This window comes from Anser cygnoides, chromosome 7 (genome assembly GCF_040182565.1).
Source record: "Anser cygnoides isolate HZ-2024a breed goose chromosome 7, Taihu_goose_T2T_genome, whole genome shotgun sequence".
NCBI classification, from domain to species: domain Eukaryota; kingdom Metazoa; phylum Chordata; class Aves; order Anseriformes; family Anatidae; genus Anser; species Anser cygnoides.
The window spans coordinates 2,827,421-2,845,664 of record NC_089879.1 but is presented as its reverse complement, the minus strand read 5'-3'; the positions used below and the strand labels follow the sequence as shown (position 1 = coordinate 2,845,664).

The 18,244-nt window shown below is 38.0% G+C and overlaps 1 protein-coding gene across 3 annotated transcripts in view; it reads left to right on the top strand.

Annotated features, from left to right (window-relative positions):
* The window catches only part of DOCK1 (dedicator of cytokinesis 1), a 281,505-nt gene that overhangs the window by 249,262 nt on the left and 13,999 nt on the right, over positions 1–18,244 (top strand). For all 3 annotated transcript variants that reach the window (XM_048057478.2, XM_048057474.2, XM_048057471.2), the window contains 5 exons: positions 478–561; positions 5,332–5,469; positions 7,846–7,991; positions 12,092–12,290; positions 17,623–17,776. In XM_048057478.2, the coding sequence (XP_047913435.1) occupies positions 478–561; positions 5,332–5,469; positions 7,846–7,991; positions 12,092–12,290; positions 17,623–17,776 (721 nt within the window). The remainder of the gene's footprint in view (positions 1–477; positions 562–5,331; positions 5,470–7,845; positions 7,992–12,091; positions 12,291–17,622; positions 17,777–18,244) is intronic.

Below are 18,244 nucleotides of genomic sequence, written 5' to 3'. Positions count from 1 at the left end.
ACTGTATCTGTTATTCATGTTTTGAATATTAATCATATTAAAATAATATACATAAGCAACATAAATTTTCTAAAATAAATGGTGAAGGTACATGCTGATTGACAAGTCATTGGATCAAGCCGTTTCTGTCCTTCAGTAACTGTCACGCATTTCATCTACCAAAATTTCTTATGTCCTGGGAACTGCTAAAAAGGTACTCAGAGATGTGCCAAGCGGAAGTCCTTTGTGATACTGCACACAAAATTTGGTCTTGACCGCCATGTGCTCGTCTACCCCTTTACTGATTGTGAAGGATTGATGTATTAATCTTAGACATCATTAAATTATGTATCTTCTCTTAGACGTATTTGTAGCTATTACTGCCATTTTCCAGAACGTTGGGGTTGATTCATTTATCTTTGCTGTTGGTAATCCTTCCAAGGTAGTCTATGTCGGTTCATTTTCTGAAATAACTGCTCATTTTTCTCTCTTGACTAGGCTTTTTTTACTGAAAAATATATGCACGAGCATCCAGAAGATCATGACAAGATTGAAAAGCTGAAGGATCTGATAGCTTGGCAGGTAAAAATATTAAGTCTGGTTGGCCATAGAAAGGCAGTTTAGTGTCACTTTTGAGAAAATTCAGACTTTTTTTTTATGGCAGTACAGTGTAAAGATCACGTGTTACTCAAAAGAGAAAATATTTTGTAATAATGTTGGTTAGTATATTGGCAATTTAGTTTTGCATTTTAACTTTCTAAGGCTGATTTTTGAAATTTTTCTCAAACACTCAGGTAGAACACTTAACGCTGAATCCTCCTACTACTTACTTGCTTTGAGAGAGTATTTCTTCACATATTCACTTCTTTCTTCAAACAAAATATTTTCCATTTGTATATATACATATAGCACCTTTTAGTACACAATATTAAATGTGAAAGTTACAAATCTTAAATGCAAAATATTTAGTAAATTCATCTAGGCCTTGCTGAACCTTTGCTTCATTTGCTGTATAACTTAACATGGCACAACAATATTCATGATTCATAAATGCCACATTATGTGGTGAAATTACCTACTATTTTTATGACATATTAGAACAGAAATCATTTAAATGTAAGATTACACAGATAATATTTCCAGAACTGTCAACAGAACCCAGATTTCCAGTCCAATGCCTTAAACAAAGCAGGAACCCTCTTGCGTAAAGAAATGTGCTTACGTTTACCGAAGAATATTTTGCAGAACAGACAGGAAACAATTCCAATTTTGTTCCAGAGTCATATGGGGGACGTTTTCCAGTGGTCTCAAGATAGTTTTGTGATAACTAAAAAAAAGAAATACCAATATGACTGGAAATGTTTTTCCCATAGAAGAACAAAGTGCATCATTGCCTTTTTATATTCAATTTTATTTTTATAATAAAATAATATATATTTATATATATTTTATATAATAATTTATATTTCTGTAGAACTCAATTTTAGAGGTAGCAGAATCAAAGATATAGAATTAAAAAAAAAATCCTTTAAAGGCCATAAAACTATCACTGAATAAAAACTCTTTTGGTTTGAAAAGAATATATATATATTTATTTACTTAGTCACTTTCCTGTGAGCTTTTACAGAAGATTAGATTTTAGGAGCTTTAAACTCTATAGTGGAAAATAATTTGATCCCAGAAGACTGACTTCATGTCAGCTCTCTGCTTTTGCCTCTGATAGAGCTACTTCAAATGAATTACAGACACACTTTTCCTCAGCACAGATTCACTTTGGTGATGTGTGTGTTAAAATAGTGTTACTATTTTAAAATACATATTGCAGCTAATCCCATTATATTTTAATTATTCAGTGGTTTTAAGTTCATAATTTCCCATCAGTATTATAATTCCAAAGCAAATAAGAACCAGAAAGACAAAGGGATCAAAATAAAGTTTTTTGTGGTTTTTTTTTTGGAAATTCTTTTCACTGAGGTGTAGCCATTTCAGAGTGGAAATCAGTGGTTATAAATTAGCATAGTCTTTTTGTCTTTTGGTAGTAGTCTCTTATATATTTAGTGTATTCTAAGACTTAAGCGTTTTCTAAAATAATTTCAGTTTTCAGAACACACAATAACTTCACGGGAGCAGGGTGGAGAGCTCATGTAATGAGAGAGAGTTGTTATGGAAACTTTCCAAACTAAGGCAGTGGTTTGAATTCATCAATGACTTGACAGTGATTGAAAGCAAAAATGAGTTTTCATTTTTCAATAATGTGGTTCTTGGTGTTTTGTAATCACACAGAGATTTTCTTTATGCTCTATAAATCAATCTGGATATATGAAATCGTCTGACAGTTGTATTATCAAGCTGACTATTTAAATTAATTTTTTCTATTCCCTTACTTCACCTTTGTCTCAGTCATTCTTTGGAATTCATGCTCTTCAGGACATTGTCCTTTTATAATTCCCAGGAATGATTTAATTAAAATAATTGTTTGTTTCTTTCCCTTGTTTTTTCATACAAATATTGCTAGTAAAACAAAGTCCATTTTTGTCCATCTTAGTTCTTTTTCACACAGAAAAATTAGTTTCCATGTGACTATATCATTTCAAGCTTATCTTTTTATTTTAACATGCAGATAATGAGGTGAATCACTGATGATGATAGCCACTCACCATTTAGCTAATGTATTTACAACATACAAAAACTAATATGTCACATAAAAATCTTAGGTTACTTCTACATAGCTAAAAGAATTGTAGCACACAGAAAGTAAGCTTTATAGTTGTATTTTATGACATTATTATTATGAAAGATTTTATATTAAGCTGTTTAATAATTCACATTTATGTACCCTTTTCATAGTTTTTGGCCAAGCAGATCAAGACATTAAAGGGAAGAGGAAGGGAAAAATAATCAGGGAATAATATTAAGTTGCAAAGCAACTTTATAAAATTTCAGAATCAACAAAAAATGAAGATCGATGGGATAAATGCTGTCTTGAGCTGGTTTCCTTTCTCATTCAGCTCATTCTTTTCTAGTTCAGTTGCTCACTGTTACCTTTACTTTCTGCCTTCCCTCCCCAGATCTGGGGTACTCTGTGGGATGTTTTGAAATAAAGCCGTAAGCAAACGCATCAATTGCTCCAAAGCCAAATGAATCGGCAGGACAAGGAGCGTGGCAAAGTCTGCTGCTGCCTCTGCATCAAAGGTTCATGTAGGTTTAAAATTCAGTGCCTCGTACCCAGATTTCCCGACGTCAGTGTCTGGAAAGGAGAAGCAGAAAGAATTTCGAGGTTAACAGACAAAGTTTGTTTCACTAAATGAGCAACGAGGCCTGGTCTCTTCACTGAGCAGGGCCAGGAGCCGCCGGCCTTTAGTTGCCCGTTGTGCCTGCAGGCCCGGCCACGAGCTTGCTTCTCCGAGGGGCAGAAGCTCACGGTGGCTTGTCGGAGCCCAGCCTCCTCTGCACCCCTCCTGTCTGCTAATTACCGCCGAGCAGAAAGAGTAATTAAGGCTAACACCGTCACTGCCTTCACGTTCACTTCTTGTCATTGCTCTAATGAGGTTCGTGAAGCTGCTGCCTCCGCTTCATCTTCTCTGTGAATTCCGTATCATATGTCACGAGTGCATAACGTGCATTTTGTGAACTGCCGTGTTGTGAAGAGAAGAGCCTGATCTCACCGATTTCCTCATGTACAGCAAGTCAAAGCCGTGCGCCCGGGTCTGCTGCCACAGGGTCCGCCGGGGAGCTCCCCTCAGAGCTAAGCCTGCCGCTTGCCAGCCTGCCTGGCTCAGCCTCTGCTTAGCACCTGCACTCAAAGGCAGCACCTACATTATTTTTAGTTTTTTTTTTTCGTGACTGGGACATTTCTCTCCAAAAAAAAAAAAAAAAAAAGAATTCATATCCTTTGATTTTCTTCAAATTGGAGATGCCCGCTCCCTAGGACAGGCTCATTAGTGCATTTTGTGCTTTTAAAAATTAGCTCAGAGCTGGAGCTTCAGAGCCTGCGTGTACTTCATCTGGGCTGTTTGATTTTTTTTAAAGAATCTATTTAAAAAGTCAACAGGTTCTTTCAAATGAATGAGCCAAGTGACCACTTACCCCTTCAAAGCAAGAGGGTCAGAATGTGGCCTGGTAATTACAAACATTGTGAAATTCATTTACTTATTCAGAGCAGAGAAGTTTTCCAATTTATTGCTTAATTTTTGTAGAGTGCAAATCCATATGACTATAAATAAAACTGACAACAGCGAAAAATGTTGTCTTGGCTATCTTTTAGGAAAAGAAACCGTGTCCATTTAAATAGTGCCCAAACACAAAATCATCTTGATAAGATTTCTTCAGTTTGTTCATCTGTAATTCATCTGTGTATTTATTATTCTCCTTACTAATAAAGCTACTCGTTCTGATTGCTGCTTAGTCTTATTAGAAAAATCTGTTTTTAATCAGTATTATGATTTAATTATGAATTATTAAGAAGAAGCCTCTTAGCTTGATTGCTGCAGAGAATATCGAAGTCAGAATCAGAGCACTGTGTGGGCTGAAAAGGACCTGGAAGAGGAAATATTTTTCCTAAGCTGCAGATACAAAACTCTAATGGTATATCTGGATTGCTGTGGGAATGAAAATGTCTCTCTTAAAACATTTTAAAAGGTCAGCTACACCTCCACACTATGAACTAATTATATAATCCTGTGTTGGCATGGATATTTTGTGACAGAAGCCTTGCAAATAGATGATTATTTTCAGTTACAAAAGAGAGCTAATTTCATTATTTTGTTCTCACATAAAATAAAATATTTTTTCTAAGGAGAAATGTAGCTTTCAGCATTTAAAGCTATATATTTTATTAATAAATATCACTCTGCAATATATACATGTCCAAGGATGTAGCTCATTTGCAGTTAGAGATAGCGTTTACTAAAGAAAACACATAGATATTTTCTCCTTCAAGGTTTTATTCTCCTGAAACTGGTAAAGGGCTGATTTTAATAACCCAGTGTGAGAGTCGTCATTCATCAGTTTGCCATTTTAAAGTACAGCACGTATTAGGGCTTGTGAACGTAACATAATAGGAATATTTCTGCTGCCAGATAAATTCAGCTGTGCCTCCAGTGCATGATTGCGGGGCAGAACTATGGGTATATTAATTTCAAAGGACTGTGGGTAACAGTCCAAAAGGAAAATAATGTATAACATTTTTTAGATCCTTTTTTACTATGTTGTGCTTCATGTAAAATGGCTTTTATTGTTGCTGTTATTCCATGAGATCTTTCACTCCTCTTGCTACGTGCATGGCAATCTTGCCCCAGTCTTTAGCTGGGAGAGGACTCAGCACACTAAGGGCAGTGTGGTTGTGCTTTGCAGATCCCGTTCCTGGCAGAGGGCATCCGCATTCATGGGGAGAAGGTGACAGAAGCACTGAGGCCATTCCATGAGCGGATGGAGGCTTGCTTCCGGCAGCTAAAAGAAAAAGTAGAAAAACAGTACGGTGTCCGAGCTGTGGTAAGTTGCCTGCTAACTTCATGCTTCAAACAGATTTGGAGTTTCTGTGAATTATAAGCAATTTTGTTTTTCTCTGTTTTAATTCTCACTGATTAAAAAAGCGTTGGTGATGCAGGATTGCTTGGTTTTTTTCTGGTCGACACTTGAAACCATCAAATCATTAAATATGTAAATATTTAATATTAAAGATGCTGTAGGAGATGGTCAGAAAGCCTTTGATTTGCTAGCATGGGAACAATTTCTAAATAGCCTGTTCCTTGAAAATCCAGATAATTTTCTGGATTCTTCCAGAAAATTCTTCAGTATTCTATTTTTAAGGAATTGCTGTTTAAAAACTAAATCTCTACCTGAGATGATACAGCATGATTGTTCTAGAGCCAAATGTCGCCTTCCTGTTGATGTAGTTCCTTTTCAGGGCCTCTGCCAGGGCCATACTGGTCTACAGCGATGTGCAGCCTGCATCTTGGATTTTCACACACTCTGGCACCACCCTAAGTGGAGGCTGCTGCTTACGTAGTGATTAAGCTGCTACTTAATGAGATTTAGTAGTGCTGGAGTTGATGTTTTTGTCATTCCAGCAAGTGATTTCCAGTTTTTGCTTCATCTTTAAGTCACAGACAAGAATTTGATGTTTTTCCCAATGAGGTGGTGTTTTGCTTTGGAGTGTTAACCAGAGGGAAAGAAGGCCAAAAGCCTGCAAACAGCTTCTCAATTGAGAATATAATTGATAATTTTGTCAAAAGCCACACAAATTGCATGGTGTTGTGTGAATGAGTTTTAAAAAGCTAGGACCTAAGAAGTAAATGGTTAGGGTTGCTCTAAGGCTGAATATGCAAAACTGATGTCCTAACAGTGCATTGAAGACTGCTGGGTTAGTTTTATCTTTATCTACTGGTAGTACTGACAATGATGTTGTAAATGTGCTATAATTCATAGGTTTATTTGTGAAATTGCAATAGTTTGTGGAACTCGCATATGCAGTGTTTATCTTCTCACTTGTTACTGCTCTGGAATACAAAGGATGTTCGTGTATTTACCAGAAAATAGACTCATATATCCTCTAATGCAGTGGAAGCCAGCATATCGTGTGCCAAGGTACTTGCAGTCTGCCTGCAGTCTGATAACAAGGCAAATGGTGAAAGAGCTTCAACTTTCTGCTCAGCCTCAGTGGGATTTACTGCATCCTTGGCTGTGAAAGTGGCCAGGAAGATGCTGCAGCAGACAGGGCAGCAAAGCGAGCCCAGTACCACTCCTCTCTGAGAACCCAAAACCTCAGTGGGATAGTATATGCCAGTGAAATATCCTGTTGAATTTAATGACAAGCCTTCCTTCAGAGATTAGTTTTTGTTTGTTTGTGTGTTCTTTTTCTATAGCAATGACTTTTTTTTTAATGGGAACGATGAGATCTTATGTGGAACTTGCCAGTCTTTATAGTATCCTTCTAAGTGCTCTTCCGTTTATAGTCCTTCAAATCCCATCTCGCTAATATACTAAGGTAGAGAAAAGATCAAATAATAATTTATTCCCAAGGAAAACAGAAATAATTGACATTAATGATACTTGCGTGTCAGTCACTTCAAAAATACACATTTACATCATCAGGGAGATGACTGGAAAGTCTTACACAGGTGGTGTTATCTTTCTCATTTCCTTCTACCCACCAGTAAGAATTGTCAGGATTGATGGAGTTTTATTGCTACTGTCTTCCTTGTACAGTGCCAATTTACCAGTAGTTGACAGGGTGGAAAATCTACCTGTAATTAAACAGCATGAGATTTTTATTTGTTGACTGAAAGAGTTCAATTATTTTATGCATATATCAGTTATTAATGACTAACAAAGCTTGTATAAATATTCAGAACTCTGAAATTGTCTGCATCAAAAAAAAAAAAATCTTTCATATATTTTCTTCTTACCCTAGATGTCACTCTGTAAATTGGCACTCTTGATGTAAAGCTCCTCTTAGTGGTGTGTTTTTTTGTTTTGTTTTGTTTTTAAAACACCTCCATTTCATTTAAATATACTGACATAGCAGACACTTCAATTGCAGAGATGGGTTAAAAAAAAGATGTTTGTAAAAAGCTCCTTTTAAAAACCCAGGTATAAAAAAAATGTAAATTCCATCAAAGCAAATGAACATCAGAATATGTTTAAAATTCTACATGCGCTTATAAATAAGAACCTAAATATTTCCTCTGATTCCTTTAATTTGATTTTCTTTGGAATTGGTTTCTTTGTTGTTAAATACAATGTATAATTAAATAATATAACATTCCACATGGAAAAAAAATATTGAACTTCCTGCATTAGTTTTGGTAGCCAGATGTCAGCTATACTGTGATTTAAGAAGTAAGATTGTATATTCTTTTATTTTAGCCTTCAAGTCTGGATGACAGACGAGGCAGTCGGCCAAGATCCATGGTGAGATCGTTCACGATGCCATCGTCTTCAAGACCCCTCTCTGTTGCCTCGGTGTCTTCTATCTCCTCAGACAGCACGCCTTCTCGACCTGGCTCAGATGGGTGCGTAAGGAGTAGCCATTCGGGGCTTATCTTTGTAAAGCAAGACTTCAGGTTTTTAGGATTGTCACCACCCCACCAGGCAGACAAAATGCACACAGACAAAAAAGTTTGTTTAATGCAAATAAATGTAATGCTGTTCTTGGTGCTGTTTAAAACAAAGGAAAAAAAAATCAGCTAAGCGTTCAGCAAAAATCCCCAAACTAACAGGAGATAAGTTTTGCCCTTTTTTGAACTACTGCAAGTGTAATTGTTTGGAACCGATCGTGTGCAAAGTATGTGATGAGACGTGCATTTGGCCAGTCTTGTAGCGGTAAACAGGTGTAGCTTGGGAGAAGGAAGGGATTAGCTAACTGCTCAATCATTTCTTCTCACTCTTGCTGCCAGAGGGAAAGCTGCTTATGGCAAGATTGTACTTCAAGTTATCAAGATATTTCACATGAGAACTGGGAATTTTGTTGATAAGCCCTGTCTCACAGTCGCATCCCTCAAAAGAAATAATCTGTTTTCTTTCCACTCAGCCTCAGAACTCCCTTCTCCCTCTTCCTCCCCCCAGGCATATTCGTAACCCAGAAACTCAATATTTGACCAAGGCGGCAGTTTTTTAAAAGTCTCCTAAAGGACTGCCAACATGCAGAGATGCACTAGAAATGTTAGTGTCCCTTGTGCACCTTCAGAGGGAGTTATTACCTGACTAGAGAGTAAAAGCATCAAGTAAAATTAAATACAGCACCTAAGGACCGACATGATACTTACCTTGATTACAAACAGTTTACATACACATTGGGAATGAACCGCAAACAGCACAGTTCAGATCTCATTACATTCCCCTCTGTAACACATACATGATGAATCACGTTTATGTAAACGTAGGACAGCAGAGATGTTAATGCATTTTCACTAACTCAGCCATAGAAGTTGCCTTGCTGGAACTTGTGCATGCCTACCATCCCAGGCTAACAGGCAACTTCATTTTATCTCAGAAGTAAAATGTTTTTGTTCCTTTTCTGTTTCTCATCTTTAATTCTCTCCCTTCCTGCCTCAACCTCTTTCTTTTTTCCCTTCAAAATCATTATGTGTATCTTTCTTTCTTCACTGGAAGCTACTTTCATAATTTTTGCATCTCCATCCCAGCGTTGTTGCAGTGCATGTCACTTAGCAATTTTGGAGGAGCTCATGAGTCTACTCAATACACGTGTAAAACCACCACTCACAAAGATCACAGTGCAGCTCAGCTCCTGCCCTGAGCCCGGGGCAACACACCTGGAACACACGCGAGGAAGACATAGCGAACAAATACCATCACTCAGAAGAACTGAGGAAATGCTTATTTGTTTGATCAGTGGAGCAGGAGAAGAAAAATCATCAGATTTAAGAAACATACTGAAAGACCTCTAAAATGCAACTGACAGTAAGAATGATGTGAATGGTGTGTCCCTACTAACTTGGAAGGAGTTTACATAGCTTACTTATGTCTGCTTGGGTTTATGGTCAGTTGATCCATGTTATATTCCATTTCCCCACTCTTCAAGATAGGTTACTTACAAGATTAGAGATGGAGCTATGAAAAACAATTAAAATGGAGCTGACTGTCTTGCCCAGATCACCCACCTTGTATTTTGTGCTGCCGCCCAGCTTCCCCTGCTTCAGAGCTTTTACACAGTAAAAACTCAAAGCAGACGTTGACACAGTGTGTTTTACAACTCCCAGCTCTACGTGTAAATAAATCTCTGACTTCAGGAAAAGACCTTTGGGTTATTCACTGCTTAAAATGGGGCTGTGGCAGTACAGATAGGATCACTTGGAGGCACGAGCTGGGAGATGGGAAGGCCCAGGCTGCCTGTGCGTTTTGCCGTAAGTTGAAAGTCCTCATGTACTTCCAGCACACGCGTGGCGTGCTGGCCCATTTGTATCACTGATACACCACGTACAAATAATTAATAGTACTAATAATAGGAGTGCCTAGAAGGGAAGCAATTAATCACTGTGTGAAGAACGGCAATTCTTACTGTAAACCTGCAAGCTGCCCGCAAAGCACGGCCACATGCAGGGGGCTGTCACTGCCATCCTGCACAACACAGCCCTCAGAAACAGCCAAAATGCTCGATTCAGGCAGCTAAAATAAATGCACAATGTCAAGGGAGCTGCAGTCTGTTCCAGGCTTTGTCACTGACCTGCTTTGCAGCCCCAGGCAAGTCATTCCCCTTCCTTTACTCTGTAAAATGGGATGTAAGATACTTTGTGAAGCACTTTGACACTGAGAGATAAGAAGCTCTGTCTAGCAACTAAGCTTGCAATTTTGTCTCCCAGCTCGTATGAATTTGGCTGCTGTTATGAGGGCAATGACTCAGGGGCTGTTGCTGCAGGTACTTTTTTGAGTATCTTTTCATCAAATGAGAGTAATTATGCTGAAACTAAAGGGCCTTTAGTGCTTGAAACAACAACAATAGCAACAACAAAAACAAATAGTCACAAAGTAACACGATATAGAATTTATTTGTGCTGGATACTGCTGATGATTAGGGTGGCTTCCCTGTGAATTGTATGAAATGTGAAACCCCCCCAGTATTACACCGTTAGGAGTCTGGCTTATGTGGGTGCATCATCATGGCAACATAAATACTTTCCCAAAATTAAAAGGTAAGCGACTTTCCTTTGGTTGGTTGGTTGATTGTTTTGGGGTCTTTGTTTTTTGTGGTTTGGTTTTTCTAATACACTGATTTGTGACATCCTCTTAACTTCTGTTAGAATAATTTTAACTGGGTTATGATTTTACTAGTATGTTAAGTTAATAGTATAAATTATAAAACACTTTAGGTCTAGCTAAGAATCTTTTAGCTAATTAAGAGCAAAATGTCTCTTTGCCTTTTATTTAAACTAGTCATTAAAAAGGTGAGGTAAAAGAATGATTCCTTTAAATTACCGAGCAAAAAATTAGCTTAAAAGGGTTCCAGTATTATTTAGAATAGTCTTTCCTTATAAAATAAAAACTATTTTAAAAAAACAAAGTTTTACTTTAAAAATTCATTGAAGCCCTAAGGTGTTTTTTTCTTTGAAGACAGAAAGTTGTGTATTGTAGAAATTTCAGAGATGACGGTAGTGGTGTGTCAGCCATGCATGTATTCACATGTGAAGTAGATGGGTTTGGGTGTGGAAGAGTCCAGGTGGGAAAACATCCACTCCTTGGCAAATAACCTGGCCCTTAGTTACTGTCAGAAAGATCATTCCTGAGTTTCTCTGTAATATCAGAATGCTCTGAGCTCCTCATTCCTGTCTCATCTTCGTCAGTGTGTGCTGTAGGTGAATGTATCTGTGCATACCCATGTCATATATATCCTAACGCTGTGTAATTACTGAAAGAAACAGTTATTGCGTCTGTGGTTAGACCTCCATACTTCACTGCAATGACTGGTACAGATGTGATGCTTTTTGGCTTTTCCATGAAAACAGACTGTGATGTGGACGAGTTACAAGCATTAGAAAGCTTGTCGTGTTGTGCATGTTCAACAGAAGCTCACTACACCACTAAAAAACAACTTCTCAACAGTTATTCCTTTTCTAGGGAATAAATATATCCTCTTCCTCCGCCAAAAAAAAAAAGGAGGAATGTGAGGACTTGGATATTTTTTTTTGAAGAAATCCTTAAAGCCATCGGTAGACGTATCAGCTACTTCCAAGGAGCTCAGGTAGTGGAGGTGACATTTCTTATAGCCCTGCCCAGTCACCCTCACTTGCACAGTGCTGATCTCCATTTGAGTTCCCAGGGGTCTGTTAGCATGCCTGTTGTGGTGCCACCATATATATCTTGGGCTCATTTTTATATAACCACTTACAGTGAAATTCAGAGGTTTGTGTACCTGTGAAATAGTAAATATACTATAGAGCAGGGAAATACGTTATTGGTCCTTCAGCAGTTCTGCAGTAAATTTTAAAGTGAGACAATAATGATTGTTCTGACCTTCTGCCCACACGTTTTCTCTCCAATAGAGTTTTACTGATTAGCAAATCATCTTTAACTAAAGTGAGGCTTTGGGGACTATGAAAATTAAAATTAGGTGTTTTGAAAATTGTATTTTATTGATCTGTTGAACAATTTTCTTTAGGTTTGTGCTTGAGCCCCTCCTGCCAAAAAAGATGCATTCTAGGTCTCAAGATAAATTGGACAAGGATGACCTAGATAAAGATAAGAAAGAAAAGAAGAAGGAGAAACGGAACAGCAAGCATCAAGAAATATTTGATAAAGAATTTAAACCTACTGATATTTCTCTGCAGCAGTCTGAAGCAGTGATCCTTTCAGAAACGGTAACTTTATTAACACATAATGCTTTATCCCATTCTGAGCAGTGTTCTTTCTGGTTTTAAATAAAAATGTTGGTATTTAGAATTTAGTTCATTTTTAGATCAAAAATAACTCTAAGGGAATACACCATAACGTTAATATATTTCCTAATGAATGAAAAACAAAGATTTTATTTACAGTGTAAAAAATCATGGTATCTTATATAAAAATCTTACCAAAAGGTATATATGGCTATTTGGCAAAAGGACCAGATGATATATTCTAAGTAAAATAAATGCTTCCATTTTAGCAGCCTCTTGAATTTATGGTTCCCAGTAGACTGTGATGGGTTTTCTCATATTTCAGCTGACTACTGCAAGACACTTTTGGTGGAAATGTTACAAGGTCATTTCGTGCATGGAATTACGTACTCTTGAAAGACTATTTTAAGCAGAAAATCGTAAGCAATTCCACCAGTGGCTGTGTATAAGCATATTAACTACAGGGCATATCTCTTTTAAGCCCTCTCTTCTTGGTGTATATTTAATTCACTGAAACTATCCTGAAGGCTTAGGTAAGTTCAGAAGTTTTAGTTCTGAAATGGAAAGCAAGTCCATCCTAAGCTGGAGCAGGGATTTCATGAACTAAGAGTAACCTCTGAATCTCTGGCTGGACACTTGTTTTGAGGCCAATAGTTTAAAACTTGCCCTCAGGAAATAAATGTAATGCTCTTTTAAAGATTTGCACATGTACTTGTAGAGCCAACTTTTAATTCAGCAAAGTCCACCATTGGTCGTTCTGTCATTTACATTGGACTTTGGAAACGATTTCTCTGCCCTTGATGTCCTCTATCTCCTTCTGCTTGGTATTTGTGGCTGAGTATTGCTTAGATGTTCAGCCATAGTTCCTGAGTTTTCTGGATTTGCTCCTTTTTTTCCATCCAGAGATGATCTAATCTCTCAGATGTGTCTCCCGACATCAGGGAAGATCAGAGCCTTATTCTGTCTGATATGGCCGTAGGCCCTGTATTAGCTTAGCAAAAACTCAGATAAAATCCCTGTGCATCCCCCAGGCTTCTCACCCAAACTCCTTTGAAGTCAGTGACAGTTCTCCCATTGATTTCAGTAATTTTGGGATCAGTCCTGGTTTGTTTAAGTGGATATTGCTCCTATCAAAACCAGTTTTCAGAGAGCAAATACATTGTGCATAAATATCTGTGCCTCATCTTTTGCACACAACGCCTTCCACTCTGGACGTATGAGGCACATTGCAGCAGTCATGTTTTGTCTGAACTTGAGTATTGCAGTGGCAAGGCTTGCACTCACATCTCCCAGATCCCTAAACAGACTAGCGGAGTTTGTGGGATAAGAGCCACAAGAGAAGGAAGTTTTATTTTGGAGCAGCTCAGTCGGTTGGATTTGCACAGAACCCCGGGACCAGGTGGGAGGCATCCAAGGATGGTGAAAAAAACTGGCTGATGTCAGTGCGAGGTCACTGCCATCTCTGGAAGGTCTTGGATATTGGAGAAGTTTGCTTATGACTGGAGAAATGCAAACGCTGACTGCACCTGCATGCAAGAAGGGCAAAGCAGGCTGACCGGGGAACTGCAGTCTGGTCAATCGCCTCACCTCAGACCCCGTGAAAATCACAGAGCAAACCTTCTGGAAGCCCTTTCCAAGTACACAAAAGACAAAAAGGTGACTGGAAGCAGCCTGCACCTGTTTGCCAAGGGCAGGCTCATTTACTTCTGAAGCCTCGTCCTCTTCCACCGTCAGACTAGTGCCATTCGCTGCCAGTTTCGGTGGATGAAGTTTACCCCCCGACCTCTTTGAATTCACATCCCTGTATGTATTCCTACCCGTTTTAACTCTTCGCTTGCCGTGCTGCGCATGTTGTGAGAACTTTTTTGAGGCAGAGATCTTAAAACCTGGAAAGGGGGCATGAAAACCCTTCCAGGCACATTCCCGTATGTCATCTGAGGAGGAGAAATGAACAAAGTCCAACAGGAGTTTTCCTCTCTTTCCCTAGTTGAGAGCTCTCAGTGCATGACTGGTATGACTAATTTTCCCCTGGTTATAGAGAAGGAAGGAAATTAAATGCCAGAATTAGTTACTCACAGTTACTCTGAGCTTCTTGAAATCCACGGATCAATAAGAAATGGAATTTACTGCTAAGAGGAAAAAGTCTCCCTTCTAAGTATCTGCAAACTACTTGAAAGAGCTCCAAAATGACCAGGTCAATTTTTAATGCTTGGTGCTAATGTGGTTCTCTAGTATATAAAGTAGAGGTAACACTCTTTCGAGACTAGTTTACAGAGTGGTTGTACAATTCCCCCTGCTGTCTTCAGGAATTTTGGAAAGATAATGTCAAGTAGTTTAAAGATAAAATTTGTCTTCTGTTAAAATTGCTGCACTCAGGAGAGATATGTCCCCTATTAATTATATAGAGGAGAAATCATTATCTTTTGTAAGAACTCAAATTTTCCATTGTTCTACTTTTGTGGGCTGCGTTTTGTACAAGTTCCCTTTTTAAAGTCGAAATTACTCCCAAAGCAATGGTTCTGCTGTGTTTTATAAAGGAAAAGGCATTTTCATTTCTCTTGTATTGGGACCTTGGAAGCAGGAAGTTTGCTAGCTTAAAAAAAATGAAAATTAAAAGATGATGGAATGGGAAAGTGAAATACTCTTCTTTTTTTTTTTTCCCAAAAAAGTTGGAACAAAAAATTGACAATAAATTGAAATTAAAACATACTTTTAAAGAGCTTTTATAGTGAGATTTTAATCTGCTATTAGTTGCTATAATATTTCACGTTATAGCTACTGGATTCCTTCCATTGAGAATTTTAGAAGTGATTTGTAGCATTGCTAATTCACTTAGAGTATTCCTTTTAGTTGGTGAAGTTTCTAACAGAACTTCAACTCTGACTTCTAAAACACTTGGAGGTTTTTGCAGCAGAAGGCATTCTTTTCCTTAGTACCATGACGATTTATAGGCACCTCCAAGAAAACGAACGGAAGAGTACCAGCCAGCGTGGGTTTGTCAGTGCCGGATCAGGTCCAACCCTTCTTTCTTCTTCCTGCGACAGAGCGGGAGGCCTAGCGGACACCTGATGTGCTGACTTCAACGTGCCTCCTCGCACGTCTCACCCAACACTCACACCAAGACTGGGTGATGTAGTCTAGCTTAAAGAGGTGCTGGAGAACGCATAGCAACCTGGAAAACCTGCAGTTGATGTTAACGTGGGTGAGGCAGAGTAAATGAGAACCCACGGTGGATTTGGGTAGTGGGATTTATCAAAATAATCTGTGTAGAAGTGCAGTGTGCGTTCAGCCCGGCCATTGTCAGGTGAGAGGCACGGCAGCCCCGTCACGCAGACAGCGGCCGTTCCCATTTCTGCAGAGCCGCTGCTGCTCTGCTCAGGTACGATGCTGTCTGATGCAATGGATATTTCTGTCACCGTGGTGCACTTTCTTATGCAGGAACTTATTTTTCACCAATTAAATAAATCTTCATGGAAGAACATGAGAAGGTTATACAATTGTGTATTTGGAACCATTTTCTCGAGTTATATGGTTAAATACTTTTTTTCAAATTTCTCTGTACTTGTAATGAATTTTCTGACTGATCAAAACCCAAACTCTAATTACAGAGATCTTGTACTGCTCTGATCTTATCAAAAGATAAATTAAATGCTTTGGTATGTGAAGATCATCAGTAATGTCTTTATAGTTTTCTAGAGATTTATATCTTCTTTTAAGTGTCACATAAACTTCTTTAACATAAATTCTCTTTGTTAGTTCTTTGATTCCAGAGGCTGATAGCAAATCTAACACTGAGGCCAGGTATTTAACAGAGCGCTCGAAAGCTTATGTTAGTAATCAGAATAATAGGCTGTACATTTTATTGATTTAGTGACATCTAACATTGCTCACCATTGATCTCACTTTTGTTAGACTAAAGAAAAATTAGGAATGGGTTCATTATGGATTAGCAGTCTCCAAAGAGTTCATATTCCCTAGCAGAACCATGATGTATATGAACCTTAAGAAAAGAAACAATCTAGTCAGTCATATAAGAAGTTAAAATTTATTTTAGTTAAGTAGCCACAAACCAGGTTAACTTGTAAACTTGATTTTATGTTTTATTTTGTTTTATTTTTGTCTTGGTGCTTGCGTTGCAGGTTTCCTGGTCAGCTAGTACATTTTTATTAGTTGCTTTTTCGTAATTTTATACCTCTGAGAAAGCAATTACTGTGCTTATCCATTCCACTAAAAATATGCTTTAAAAGATCTTGAAAGAAACCTTTGGAGTCTTTGGGACTTGAATTTTAATATCAGGCAAACTTCTGAAAGGTTAATCGGAGGTCTTTGTGAAAAAAAGTTGCGTACTTTGAGAGCCTTCTAAGAGAAATTACCATGGAGACCTTTATGCCAGCCCTTCTAGGTTTTGTTTTCTGAAAATACAAGGAAGTACTCTTGTACTCTTCTCCTTCACCATTGTCATTTGTGAAATGACAAAATTATTCAAAAAGCATGAATTTCTTCTCGCAGCTTCCATTCTGCCCTAATGCATCACCTTGGCAATACTTCCCATCTTAACTTTAGGCTGCGGCTCCATTTTCTGTGCTCTCCTTAGAATTAACAAGTTCCTTCCCTCACTGTGATTGATGGAAATGTGGGGGACAGTGGATGGGTAAGAAACAGTAGAGTTCAGAATTAAACTTAATGAAAGGTTTCACTTATTTAATTATTTCAATATTTGTTGCTCGTAAGATTACAAGTATCATTTCAGGTTTTCTGATGGAAAATTTAAATGGATTATGAAGTGAAACAATAGGTATATTTCAGTGAATTAAATATAAGCACAGGAGTTTATATTTTTAGAGCATGCAAACAATTAGGGAGAGAAATTTTAAAGGAAAGTATAGCCATGTGAGAAGAAAGAAAAGGTTCTGAATATGACACGATCACGTGTGAGGATGTAGGCTTACTTACCATGCTTATTACTGTAACATGTTAAGCAAGTGTTTTGGGACTTGGCTCATTGCTTCAGAAAAATATGCTAGGCTATAGGAAGGTGTATGCATTAAGACTCATTGTTATTCCTGGGGAGACAGGAAGAGCATTTCGAGCTGAAAAATACTGCATTAAATCAGAAGAGTTGTATGTTATCATTGCCCTATTGCTGTTGAGGAAGTACTGGGAAAATACAGCAGTCACAAAGTCGGCTGCTCAGTAACAACGCGTATTCCTTTACTGTCTAACCTTGATCAGCTGTGGTGGTCAGTATCCACTTATATTCATGCCATGTTGCAGTGAAATAATTGGGATTTTCATTGTTTTTGTCCCTGTGCAGATCAGCCCTCTAAGACCACAGAGACCAAAAAGCCAGGTCATCAACGTCATTTCAAGCGAAAGGCGCTTCTCCGTCTCTCCTTCGCCTCCCAGCTCCCAAGTGACACCACCCCCAATAACTCCGCGGACAAAGCTTTCTTTCAGCATACAGTCCAGTAAGTCTTTAATTACATTTTGTTTTCCCAGAATATTTTTTGCAGAATAACTTCCTATGGGAAATTGTGTTTCCTGAGCATCACGTTAAGCATCACACTTCGGGATGAGTTCTTATAGTTTATTTTTTTGTCATCACCAGGGGATGTCTTTTGCAGGACTAAGAACAACTTACCTCTTAACCTGGCATTTACCACCAACAAAAATCATTTAAACATTTTACAAAAGCAAAACTGTTGCATTGGAAAAGTTTCTTTTCCTTTTCATATAATCAACAATTGCATAGGTATTTAATAATTGTCAGAAATTAGTGTTGAACTTGATTCTGTATTGGATTTGGGATATTTGGGAGCATAAAGGATGAAAAAATAACCCCGTAATGTAATTGTACCTTAAAAGAATGTTTATTTACTATGTAGTGAGTACAAGCCAAAGGAAAAAAAAAAGCCATTTCCAATGTTTTAGGGTTT